The sequence below is a fragment of the Rhagoletis zephyria genome, unplaced genomic scaffold (assembly GCF_001687245.7).
Source record: "Rhagoletis zephyria isolate East Lansing unplaced genomic scaffold, Rhagoletis_zephyria_1.1 Rzeph_scaffold_00790, whole genome shotgun sequence".
NCBI classification, from domain to species: Eukaryota; Metazoa; Arthropoda; class Insecta; order Diptera; family Tephritidae; genus Rhagoletis; species Rhagoletis zephyria.
This window is the reverse complement of record NW_016157874.1, coordinates 134,354-147,258: the sequence shown is the minus strand read 5'-3', so window position 1 is coordinate 147,258 and position 12,905 is coordinate 134,354. Positions and strand designations below refer to the sequence as shown.

Sequence of the window (12,905 nt, the reverse complement as noted above, 5' to 3'; positions counted from 1 at the left end):
TGACGTAACGTCCCCCGACTTGGAAGTTATAACCATCTTGTTATTTGTAATAGTAGCCCTTTTAGCAGCAAATATTTGCTTTAAATTGTATAGAATGCACAATAGGTGCTTTAAAAAAAAATATACAGCCAGTAGAAGCAATGATTTAGACCAAGTCTAACAAATTTATTACCCACTGTTACAATAAAAGGTTCAACCAAAGGTAATGGACTGGAACCAAATATTAATTAAAGCTAGACAAATTAGAGAGGAATTTTTGAAAACACATAAGTGCCTAAACAACGACAGGGAAATAAAGACAGAGACACTTAATAAACATATCAATAACCTAGTCAGCACACTTGAAAAACTTAGAGTTTTTCTAAATGTCAACTATAATAGACTTACACAAGGTCATAAAGTAGCAGCTGAAACATTCTTTCTTGACATTAGGGAAAAACTCATAACGGTAGCCTCAAGAAAAGGAATTACAATAGATATCCCAACGTCACTACACGAGGAAATATCATTTACACCACTACAAGAAATTATACAAACTCCCACAATGACACAGACAGTAGTAGAATTTATAAATACAGCAACAAAGCTTATACCTGATTTTGATGGCAAATCAGAAAATTTACGTTCATTCCTTGACGCACTAACTCTGGTTGATGCGATAAAAGGCGAACATGAGGCAATAGCCATTTCCTTAATTAAGACTAAACTTAAAGGAAATTCGAGAAATTTGATTGACAATGAAAATACAATTGCGGAAATCAGTACCAAACTACGCACCACCGTAAAAGGTGAGTCAGTAGAAGTAGTGACTGCAAAACTTATGAATATAAGACAAAGTAGCAAAACTGCTACAAATTACTGCAATGAAATAGAAACACTAACAAAATCATTAGAAAATGCATATATAAATGACGGCATAAACTTAAATTTGGCAAGTAAATATGCGACACAAGCAGCCGTAAGGGCAATAACTAAAAATTGCACATTAGAAAAAGTCAAACTTATTATGGAAGCAGGTCAGTTTACTGACATGAATGAAGTAATAAGCAAATTTGTTGGAAGTTGTACAGAAGCTACAGGCCAACAAAATACCATTTTGCACTACCGACAAAGACAATTTGGCAACAGATTCCAAAACAATAGAAATTTTGGAAGAAGGTTTCAAAATAGAACCAATGTTCAAAGAAACCACAATGGCCAAAACAGCAATTATAGTGGAAATAACTATAATAATAGAGGTCAAAACAGAAATACCTACCGAGGTAATACAAGGAATATTAGAATGACCCAAACAGACAACAATAGTTCGGAAAACCCGGACATTCCCCTAAGATAAACTCGGACTACAAAATATACAATCTTAACCTTAACTTTAGCATTTACATACAAGTCAGAATTGCTCACACTAACACCGCCATAACACTACTAGTTGACACAGGAGCAGACATTTCCATAATTAAACATGACCAAGATACACTTAAACACATAAACAAAAAACACATTACAACACTACAAGGCATTGGACAAGGAAAAATCAATTCAATAGGCACAACATTTTTCGATTTAAAGTTTAAAAATTACTTAATACCACACGAGTTTCATGTAGTACAAAACGATTTCCCAATACCGTGTGATGGCATTATTGGAATGGACTTTATGAAAAAATACAATTGTCTACTTGAATTCAATGAGAATCAAGATTTCCTAACCCTCAGACCAGAAAAATTCCAAATGCACATTGAAATACCAATTATAACTACTTGTAACGATGACATAACACTCCCAGCTATGTCAGAAGTTATAAGAAGGGTGAAACTTTCTACTCCTTTTCAAGAAGTACTGATACCTAATCAAGAAATACAAACAGGTATATTCATTGCAAGTACCTTGGTAAAATCTGAAAATGCATTCATACGAATTCTTAACACAAATGACAGACCAGTAACGGTAAAACTAAACAGAATTCAATCAGAAAATCTCACTGACTATAACATAATTTCAAGTGATCAAAACAAAACAGAAAGAAAAAATAAAATTTTAGATACACTAAAGAAAAATTTTCCAAAACTATTTGAAAAAACGTTAACGGAATTATGTTCTAGGTACAGCGATATTTTTGGATTAGAAACAGAAGCAATCACATCAAACAATTTTTACACACAAAAGTTAAGGACAAAAGATACAGACCCAGTATACATTAAGAACTACCGTATACCACACACTCACAAAGAAGAAATTGAAAGACAAGTCTCAAAAATGTTAAAAGATGGAATAATAGAGCCATCATGTTCCGAATATAATAGTCCTATTTTATTAGTTCAGAAAAAATCACTTCCAAATTCAATTGAAAAAAGATGGAGGTTAGTAATAGATTACAGGCAGATTAACAAAAAATTAATAGCGGATAAATTCCCACTGCCAAGAATAGATGACATCCTAGACCAATTAGGTCGAGCTAAATATTTTTCTTGTTTGGATCTTATGTCAGGATTCCATCAAATACCACTAGAAACAAATTCACGAGACCTGACATCCTTTTCTACAAATAATGGATCCTACAGGTTTTCTAGACTCCCATACGGATTAAAAATTGCCCCTAATTCATTTCAAAGAATGATGACAATTGCGTTTAGCGGTTTAAAACCAGAACAAGCATTTCTCTATATGGACGACCTGGTAGTCCTGGGTTGCTCTGAGAAACACATGCTATCAAACCTATCGGATGTTTTTGAACTATGTCGCAAGCACAACTTAAAATTACATCCTGAAAAATGTTCATTTTTTATGCGCGAGGTGACTTATTTAGGACATAAGTGCACTGACAAAGGCATACTCCCCGACGACAAAAAATTTTCAGTAATTAAAAATTACCCTATACCTACAGATGCAGATAGTGCGAAAAGATTTGTAGCATTCTGTAACTACTACAGGAGGTTTATAAAAAATTTCTCTGAATACTCAAGACATCTCACTAGATTGTCAAAGAAAGGAGTACCTTTTCAGTGGACACTAGAATGTAATAATGCTTTCGAGCACCTTAAAAAGGCATTGATAAGTCCTACATTGTTACAGTACCCAGATTTCAGCAAACAATTTTGTATAACTACTGACGCAAGCAAACACGCATGTGGTGCTGTACTAACACAAGAATATGAGGGAAAACAATTGCCGGTGGCATATGCATCTAGAACTTTCACAAAAGGAGAAAGCAATAAGTCAACAATTGAACAAGAATTAACCGCCATACATTGGGCAATAACATATTTTAAACCATACATTTACGGAACAAATTTTCTGGTAAGATCAGATCATAGGCCACTATCTTACCTATTTTCAATGAAAAACCCTAGCTCAAAACTAACTAGAATGAGACTTGATCTTGAAGAATATGACTTTGTGGTAGAGTACCTTAGGGGAAAAGACAACTATGTTGCGGATGCATTATCACGCATTACAATTGACGATTTAAAAGATATAAATGTTAAAAATAACACTTTATACAAAATGCAAACAAGATCTATGACAAACAAAAGTTCTCTTAATCAAAACACAATTAAAACGCATCAATCTAATACATATGATAAGCCCAGTATATATGTACCTATTAATAACACTGACGTGAGAAAATACTATAAATTAAAGATTACACCCAAGACATGCTATATCAAACGGGGTAAATCTATTAAAACATATATACAAATCAATGATTTGTTTGTTAAAGGGAAATTTGACTTAGGTCAATTTTTCTCTAGGCTCGATGATGTGGCCAAGCACAAAATATAAAAGTTGAGAAAACAATGGCAAATTACAGATTCGCCAAGGTTCCGCGACAAAAAATGCAGTTTCGCTACCCATGAGATAAAGCTAATAAACATGCTTATCTGTGGACACACCTATGGAAGGATTTGCCTGAGCAAGTTTAAAAGAGAGGTTATAGACAACTCTGGGGTTAGCGCTCATTTTTAATTTTGGTTATCCGAGATTTTTCACCGCTAGAAAAAATTACAGTTTTTTTAATGCATACAATTGTATAAAATAATTATTTTTCAAATTTGACTTTAGCATTCTCAGGGAGCTGTTAAGCTTCCTAAAGGACAATAGAATAGAATGTGTGTACACTGATATGTGTATTTAAAGGTGTAGTTTTAAGAAAAAAATTAAAGAGTTTGTTGTAACCACCAAAGGAAAATTGGTACAAAATATGTATGTAAAAAAAAACCCGTAGATATACAAAAAGTTTAAATAAAGAATATGAATAAAAAAGTTTAAATAAAGAATATGAATAAAGTTAATGTTCTAAACCAATGATAACTGTTTTAATAGTAGTGTAAATAATTTTCGTTTTATATTCGCGTATAATAAATGTTATCCAATTGTTCGCTATCTATCGGGCGTATGGAAAGGATAATACGAGGGCTGATTTGATACGATATACTTGCAAGCGTTTATCGTCTATCGCATGAAAATTCATAATACGGGGGTTACATATTGGGAAACCAAACAAACATCAAAACTCTTTTGACGCTATACGCAATAAATCAATCCTGTTGGAATTTCAAGCTACATACATACAGACATACGTATACCATCGAATCGTTTCACTTCCTCCACCGGAGTGCACCCACGACAGTCGGGTCTACGTAACCGGAACGACCCAGATTTATATCTGGCCAAGGACTGTCACTCCAGCAACACTCCCCAAAAGTCTTTGGGGAGTTTGTATGCTGTTACAACAACAACAACAACAAATTAATAAATAGATTAAAGGATTAAACTATGCCAACAGGAGTATTAAACTGGCGTTTTCAAAGCGATCTCGCTTCATCTATACAACTTAGAACAAACAAACATAGTTCCCGAAAACTGATAAGCCGTGCAAAGCTGAAATTTTTTAGAAGAGTGATGTACATATGTAGTAATTGTAAAACTTTATAAACCCGAAACTAAAAATTTTGCAAGGACGGATAAATGTATTACACTCCAAGTGTGAACCTACACCGTACACGACAAAACGGGTTTGTTGTCTTCGACAAGAAATCATATTTTTTTTTGTATCCTATTTGTGTCGTGTTGCGACTAATTTGGTTTGAGTTGAATAATAACAAGTAAATGTACTCTTGCTCTATACGACACGAACAAACATTTTGTCGTTTTCGGTGTGGGTTCACACTAAGTGTTAATATAAAGATGTCATTAAAATTAAATATTAAAAAAAAATTTACGAACTTAACACTTACATCTGTGCAAAAACTTTGCAAATGTACATATTTTAAAAATATGAAGGCTTGTGCATTGATACATACTGCATGCACACATACATATGCACATACAGCTACAGTTTGACCAGAGGCTTTGTTTTGAACGTAAATGGACTATTAAGCCGGTGATCCGATAACTTGTGTTGTGGCAATTTTTCAAAGATTTCAAGCGCGGAGTATTATAAAATCGACAGTGAAAGAATACAGACCAAGATATTAGATAAGACAGTTATTGTAATAATGAAACAATTCGTGGTTATTATTTCACAATTTAAATTCGTTACCTTAATATAGAAATCTTTATAAAAATCTATGTTATACAGTTGCGCGAGTGTTAAACACACTGCTTTTTTTAACTATTAAACTTATTTACTGATATTCTATTTATTTTCAAATTCTATTTGGTAATTTTTGAGTAATAATCTACGGGATTTTGTGGAACGTTGGATTTCTAAAGATGAGATAGCGCCTTTATTTATTAAAATATATTTAGTAAGTTTTAATGTGACCAACATCTTTTTTCTTGGACGAATCAACCTTTCTTGTATCGATTTTTTTCTTACAAAACATGCGTTAGTTAGCACGATCCATAGCCTCATATGTTCATATGTATGTCCACAATTGGTATGTATTTAACCTTAACTAGGAGTATATTACTAAAATCTATTTATTTTTCGTCAAATATTAATTAATAATTGTTTCACCTCTATGCGCCAACTGTTGTTTAAGTGTTACTTCTACTATTGCTGTTCTCGCCTGTTGATTGACTAGTACTGCTACTAAAACTACTGCAGCAACTGTTTTGAGTTGCTTTTGTGCCAAAATTACCAAGACCAATAGAATCCGCAGATGTTTTATTTGCGTTCGTGCCATCCTTACTTCGCGCCTGGTCAATAAGCTCAGCGGCGATCTCATAAAATAAGCGTTCGACATTTTCTGCCTCCTTGGCTGAAGTCTCAAGAAAATACATATCATGCTGCTTTGCAAATTCTTCACCAATTTGTGTAGGTATTTCACGATCATCGCGATCAGTTTTATTTCCAACAAGAATTTTTAAAACTTTCGAATTGGCATACTCTTGGATTTCGCGCAACCAATCGGGCAAGCAATCGAAAGTCGGCTGGCAACTTATGTCATAAACTAGTATCAATGCATGCGCCGAACGGTAATAGCTTTGAGTAATTGATCGAAAACGTTCTTGGCCTGCGGTGTCCCATATTTGAAGCTGTTTATGTATAAATGTATAAGAATAGATGCATTAACAATTTATACTTTTTTTACACACATACATATGTATGTAAATACATATGTAATGTATGGTTATTACCTTGATTTTTTCACCTTCCACTTCTACGGTTTTAATCATAAAGTCAACGCCTATGGTTGCTCCTTGACCGGGTGGAAATAATCCTTGTGTGAAACGCCGCACTAGACATGTTTTGCCGACACCCGCATTGCCAACCAGTACAATTTTGAAAAGAAATTTGTAGTCCTCCATTTATGCGCGATTTATTTTTTAGTTGTGCTGAATAAAAAAATAAAATAGTTTATATTAAAAAATCTATGTCAAAGAATTCAACTACATTACATTAAGATTATTTATTTGGATTATAAAAAAAAGTGACTGTCGGTTTCATAATCTACATAATTAATTAATTATATATATCGTTTCTAGCCATGCCGCACTTTCAGTCGGTCGGACTCACGCTACGGGGAAGGCCGGGATTCGTATAAATTATATCAAGAATCTCCAACTTTGTATGCAGTTAAACATGCAATCATGTACATAATTCCTCCTTTGAGCTGAGCTAAGCAATTTTCGTTTTGCCGCGACATTCAAATACTAGGGGTATCGTCGAATTCTTGCAAAGCCCTTGCACGGTGCACGGTGGTTGCAAAGCTGTACCATTGGAAAACCGGTTTTTACCATGCAATCCGTGCAACTCGTGCACCAAGCAAGCTATGCAAGACTTCAGGAATACCCTTACTCTTTCATCAAAGGATATTTTATTTACATAAAATATGTTATTGTTTGGAATATAAAGCTAAACATATTAGTTTATCCCACAAATGGATAGCGCTTTCTAATATGTACATACATATGTATGTAAGGAAATATATGACATCATGGCTTTAAGGCTTTCCTAAATACATAATGTATTAATGTATAAACATACGTACATATGTATACATATGTATATGCAACAGACGTATTTACATCAGATGATCAATATTCCGTCCCACCCGAATATTAAGGTTTAAATAGCTCACAAACATGAAAATGTTGGTAATTTCTGTTCTTGCAATACTCACCTTTGCTTATATACGTTGAAATTTTTGCTGACTCAACTATTTCTTTCGCTTGCGAATTCGTGGTTTGGTCGTGGCTGATCTTTCGACTGGAAAACTTCTAAAATACGTATCCCCTTTAGTAGCAGAAATGTTATAACTTTGTATACTAGATACTTTCTTTTGTTTTATATTTTTATGAGTGCATTAAAATATTTTTGGAAACCTTGCAAATTCCACGATGTAAACAAACACAGTGAAGCCTGTGTAAATAAGCTTTTCACGAAATACACAGTAGAATTCAGTCACTCGAATGCCTGTTCCGTTTTTGCCCTTGATTCAATTACACCTCTTTTTCGGTTGCTGTTAACAATTAATTAACTATTATTTTATTTCACACTTATTTGAAGTTTCTTGGTCCCATCGAGTACATTAGTAAAAATTATCTTTCGCACACATATGCGCGACGTTTTTTTACTACATAAGCACCTCAATTATTTCTCCAATTGGCTGGTCAACCCTCCTGAATTTACTGTAAAGCATGTCGGTGTTCATTGTGTAGTATCAAAGTTGTGTCCAGGGCTGCCAACTTCGCTCAAACCGTGCCATTTTTGGCCCTATTTTACATCAAATTGCACTTAATTTTTAATTTTGAAAAATAGGGCCTGTACCAATCGGTAACTTTTTAGGCATACATCAAGATAACCAACCGTTCAGCTATAGAAAACTAAAAATGCAGATTTCTAGTACTTTTTACACTGATTTTAACTATATAAATATTATTACCCGCAATTAAAAAGTAAAGTGGATATAAAAGGTTAAACAAAAAAATTTGATATTTTAAAATATTAATATTTTCTAAACTGCGTATCCGATTCAAAAGGTAATGATGTCACAATAAAGACAATTAATTTATCTTCAAGCTGGTATATGAAATGTGTATGCTTTTTATATATTTAAGCCAAAAATATTATAAAACAAAAAATGTTATAATTTTTTCATAAAATAACCTTTTTTAGAAAAAGTCTATAATCAATGCTAAAAAAATGTATAGTATTTAGAAAGTGCAAGTTTTAACCTTTAATTTGATATACATATTATATTATGATTTGCTTTTGAGTTTTCAGAATTCAGTAATAATAAAAAATATAAATGCATGTATGTGCAAATGCATATTGTAGTTAATTAAACGGGTTGGTTGGCTTTCCATTATGGCCGTTCGTTAAAGGGGCGGTGGGTGAAAGGCAAGTAGGCGTGACACCTTCAACCCACCTTTTTGGAGAGGGAATGCGCCGCCATTGACAAAAATGCAATCCCGACCATCTAGGTCCCCTACGGTTCCCTAGGGACCCTTTAGAAAAATGGCCAAAAATCACAATTTTCATTTGCACAAGACATTTTTATATACACATTTTTATATACAAGACATTTTTATAAAACACGCAGTAACCAGTTCTGGGCAAAAGAAACTATGATATTACCCACACTTGTCACTTGCTTGTAAATGCTTTTAATTTTTTTTATCACTGAATTCTTAAACCTCAAAAGTAGATCAAAATAAAATATGTATTACTACGTTTATACGTAAGCTATTTGCAAATAAAAATAATAATTTGCAAATAGCTAACTCACTGTTTATTCGATGGTGAAAAAGTATTTTTTAATATTGCCTGATTATAAAAAGGCAATAATATGACCATCAAAAAAGAAAATAAAGTTAAAAATGGCAACGTCTTGATTATAAAAAGGCCAAGAATGATAGAATACAAGATTGCGCCGTCCTGGGCGTTGACATTTGTGTACCACAAGTAAACAAAGAATAGAGCGAAAAGGAGAACGAGTTAAAACTTCCAAAACAGTTCACTTTACAGCGAGAAACGTGTTTTAATTTTGCTACACGCGAAAATATTGCCTTTTTCACCTAATCTATTAGAGAATAGGTAACATTTTAGTGCACTCCATTGCTTTGCAATTGAGGCTGCTTCAGCAAACGTTTTAGTGCACTCCATTGTTTTGCAATTAAGACTGCTGCAGAAAACTGCGGCAGCATCTTAGCGGGATTGATTAGTTAACTTGCTAATGGTGGCTGCTTGGAGCAGAAACAAAATCATTGTGAGGAAATGCTGTTAATGTAATAATAAAGAAACATTTCGGGAACGGCTTTGCCGTGCCCTATGTACACAAAATGCAGCGATTCGCCCCAGCGCTACACTTGCATCTACGCATCCTGCATCTTGACGGCTGTCGCAATTTAACACACAGCACTTCATTTTACTAGTTTCTACGCAGTCTTCAACTCAAAAATCACTCACAAATTGCAAATTAACACAATTTAAACTGATTTTTCACATATAATTAAATTTCTCTTTCACTGATTTGTAAACAAAGGTTTGTTTACAAGTTACCACAACTGTCACAATCGGCAAAACCAAAGTAGCGGTACCACTGACGGCGCCACCTCTGGTCGCTGCACCGTGTAAAAAGGCAATAAGATGACCATCGAAAAAGAAAATAAACCTAATAATGGCGGCGTCTTGCGCTTATTTGCAAATAGTACCACTAATCAATACTTATTTGCAAATAAAAAATTAACTCAGCGTTTATACGGCAAAGTTTACCATTTTGCTAATTGTTATTTGCAAATAATACGTGCGTATAAACGTAGTATATATCAAATTAAAGTTATGAACTTGCACTTTCTAAATAATATATATGTCTTTAGCATTGATTATGCTTTTTTTTCTAAAAAAGGTTATTTTATAAAAAAAGTATAAGTTTTTATTTGTTTTTTAATATTTTTGGCTTAAATATATAAGCAAGCAAACACATTTTATATATCAACTTAGATAGCTTAATTGTCTTTATTTTGATATTAATTTTTTAATCGCTTACGTAGTTTAGAAAATATTAATATTTTAATATAAAAAAAAAATTCTTTAACCTTTTATTTTACGTTTACTTTGTAATTGCGGCAAATAGTAAATTGCGGCGTAAAAAGTACTATCGGTCTGCATTTTTAGTTTTCTCATAGCTGAACGGTTGGTTATCTTGATGAGTTCCTCGATTTTAATATCGATTTTGCTATCGCTATTTTTATCGATTTTCCAATCGATTTTGCTACCAATATTATAACCGATTTTGCTATCGAAATTTTTATCGAATTTGTCTTCGATATTTTTATCGATATTTTTTTGAAAGTTACTATTGATTTTGTTATCGATAGAGTGTAAAGATAAAAATGAAGATAGAGGAAAACATAATAAAATAAATGTAATTATAACGAACGGGAGTAGAGGTAGGGATCTAGATAGAAAAAAGAAAAAAATACAACCTTTTTTTAATTTATTACGGTCTTTAAGACCTAATTCAAAGTAAATTCAGTGTTACAGAAAGCAGATGCATGTATGTATGTACATATTTATGTGCATTGGTTATGAGAAAAAAAAGAGATACGTAACGTAAGTTCCACTTCGACTGTGTGGCCCAGGCACACTTATTTTAGGTGCAATCCCGTATTCCTCGGACTCGGACTAGTAAAACTGTCAAAAAATAAAAATTCGCTCAGAGCAAGAGAGTAACATTGATAAGTACGGGATCGCTTTCTAGTAAAAAATGGTAGCTTCTGTCAACTTCAACATAACCTCCAAATTTTAGTTGTAAATTTTTGCTTATTTTGTATGTAAACACACTCAGCTCACACATGTAAATAACCAAAAATACTTTCAAATTCATTAGAATCCACTTAAACAAGTAATTAAATACTTTTCAATATGAATTAGCAGAGTGCACTTTTCTTTTATTTACAATTTGGTTGCCAAACACACTACAGCTGATCGTTTGACACATTTACCAGAATTTACCAGCAAAAAATTCTCGGACTAAAACTGGTAACTTATGACAGAGAGAGAACGGTATTTACTCTCTTTTTTGTCCTCTCAATAGTCAGAGAACCGAGTACGGGATCGATTTCCAGTAAAATCTGACTGATTCTGACGATTTCTGACTAGTCCGGACTCGTACGGGATCGCAACTTTTTTTTTATTTATTATAGGTTTGCTCCATGGTGGAATAATAACAAGGTGTTGTCAGCAGCGACGTGTTTGTTGTGAATTTGACAAGATTGGCATGCTTATTTTCAGTGCTGCCGATATTAATTTTTATACTACTATTCGTTGGGAAATAGTATCTAAAATCTCCATTTTAGTAATTCGTTTTACCGCGATTTTTAAAGAACTTGGTGTTTTCAGAACAATATTAATATTTAAAATTGCTGGATTTGTATAATTTTTGTCCTCAAAAAGTAGAAAAATAAAAGACGTGGTTATCAATGGAAAAAAACGTATGGAAAGGCGCTTTTTTATATTAAATAACTCTTGCTGCATTGTCATAATATTGAGCCAAATGAACTACTGATACACTAGAATAGAGTGGCTGCATGGTTAAATTAGGAATTCGCTTATATTATCGATATTTATATGTTTTAATATATTTAGAAAATCATTTACAGTCTTATAGGAAATTGCCTTATTTTACGGCTTTTACTTTTTTAAAGTCACAATATATGTCCAAGCTGTGTGGAGCTGCCGATACAAACATATATTCAGGCTTATAAGCCTGTAATTATACATTTTTCTACATTTAATTTAAATAGTATGCACCAACGAATTAAAGGTAGTAAATAATTAGTACCTTTTCTAGTACTTTAAAATGCGTGACCGGAATAGACCTGCCGAAAAAGTGAGGTTAAGTTACCGACAACACACTGGCGCGTATGCATAGTCCAGCAACTAAGTCGAAACCACAATATAACCAGTAAACAACCTTCGCTGAATTTGGCGACTGCCTTCCTCGGGGATGAATATGCTAGGGATGAAATTATTGGTACACAGGCCTTCCAAGCACGCAGGGTTGCTTTTAAGAAACAAAAAATAATTAACTTCAAATAGTTTCAAAAAGTTTGGTGTAAAACGAAATTTATTGAATAATTCCACATAAAACGGTATACATAAATGACGCATTTTCTAAACGATTTTAATTAAACGCATTTGCGAATTGATAGAAAAGTACTACGGATTGTAAATTTTTGTTAACAATGAAGTGAATGAAAATTTTCAACCCGGCGTGATGGTTTGATTTTATTACTAAGGCGTCTAATAAATTCATGGCTTTTAGTTCTAGAAGAATAAATGTCAGTAAAGACAAGTCTTTTTTGTATAATTTCTGATTTTAATTGCTCAACTTCTTTTGAACCAGAGCAACTGTCAAAAATTTCCAACAGTAAAAAGTTACGAATTGGCACAGCAGAAATGTAAAATTTTCTCGCCATAATAAAAAGTTTTTTCAACATGGAACTNTAAA

The 12,905-nt window shown here is 33.1% G+C and overlaps 2 protein-coding genes across 3 annotated transcripts; one reads left to right on the top strand and one right to left on the bottom strand.

Moving 5' to 3' along the window:
• Nucleotides 1-122: 122 nt before the first annotated feature.
• On the top strand, nucleotides 123-3,805 carry LOC108361558 (uncharacterized). The gene is made up of 2 exons (XM_017614202.1): nucleotides 123-1,093; nucleotides 3,657-3,805. Exons 1-2 carry the CDS (start codon nucleotides 206-208, stop codon nucleotides 3,675-3,677), a joined length of 909 nt encoding a protein of 302 aa, XP_017469691.1. The 5' UTR covers nucleotides 123-205; the 3' UTR covers nucleotides 3,678-3,805.
• A 2,102-nt stretch (nucleotides 3,806-5,907) lies between these two features.
• Nucleotides 5,908-8,128, bottom strand: Rab30 (RAS oncogene family member Rab30). Of its 2 annotated transcripts, none has more exons than XM_017614207.1 (4): nucleotides 8,037-8,128; nucleotides 7,572-7,910; nucleotides 6,586-6,783; nucleotides 5,908-6,483 (listed from the first exon to the last, which is right to left on the bottom strand). In XM_017614207.1, the coding sequence occupies exons 3-4, from the start codon at nucleotides 6,754-6,756 to the stop codon at nucleotides 5,983-5,985; spliced, it is 672 nt and encodes a 223-aa protein (XP_017469696.1). In that variant the 5' UTR covers nucleotides 6,757-6,783; nucleotides 7,572-7,910; nucleotides 8,037-8,128; the 3' UTR covers nucleotides 5,908-5,982. The 2 variants fall into 2 exon arrangements, with proteins under 2 accessions (XP_017469696.1, XP_017469697.1); XM_017614208.1 differs by having other exon boundaries at nucleotides 7,572-7,684; nucleotides 7,774-8,087.
• Nucleotides 8,129-12,905: the final 4,777 nt, after the last annotated feature.

Excerpts from the sequence above, each read along its gene's own strand:
- LOC108361558 (XM_017614202.1), top strand. The coding sequence starts at position 206 with ATGGACTGGAACCAAATATTAATTAAAGCTAGACAAATTAGAGAGGAA. Across the intron at positions 1,094-3,656 it reads CTACAGGCCAACAAAATACC|ATGCTATATCAAACGGGGTA; the intron begins ATTTTGCACTAC and ends TACACCCAAGAC.
- Rab30 (XM_017614207.1), bottom strand. The coding sequence starts at position 6,756 with ATGGAGGACTACAAATTTCTTTTCAAAATTGTACTGGTTGGCAATGCG. Across the intron at positions 6,484-6,585 it reads TGGAAGGTGAAAAAATCAAG|CTTCAAATATGGGACACCGC; the intron begins GTAATAACCATA and ends ATACATAAACAG.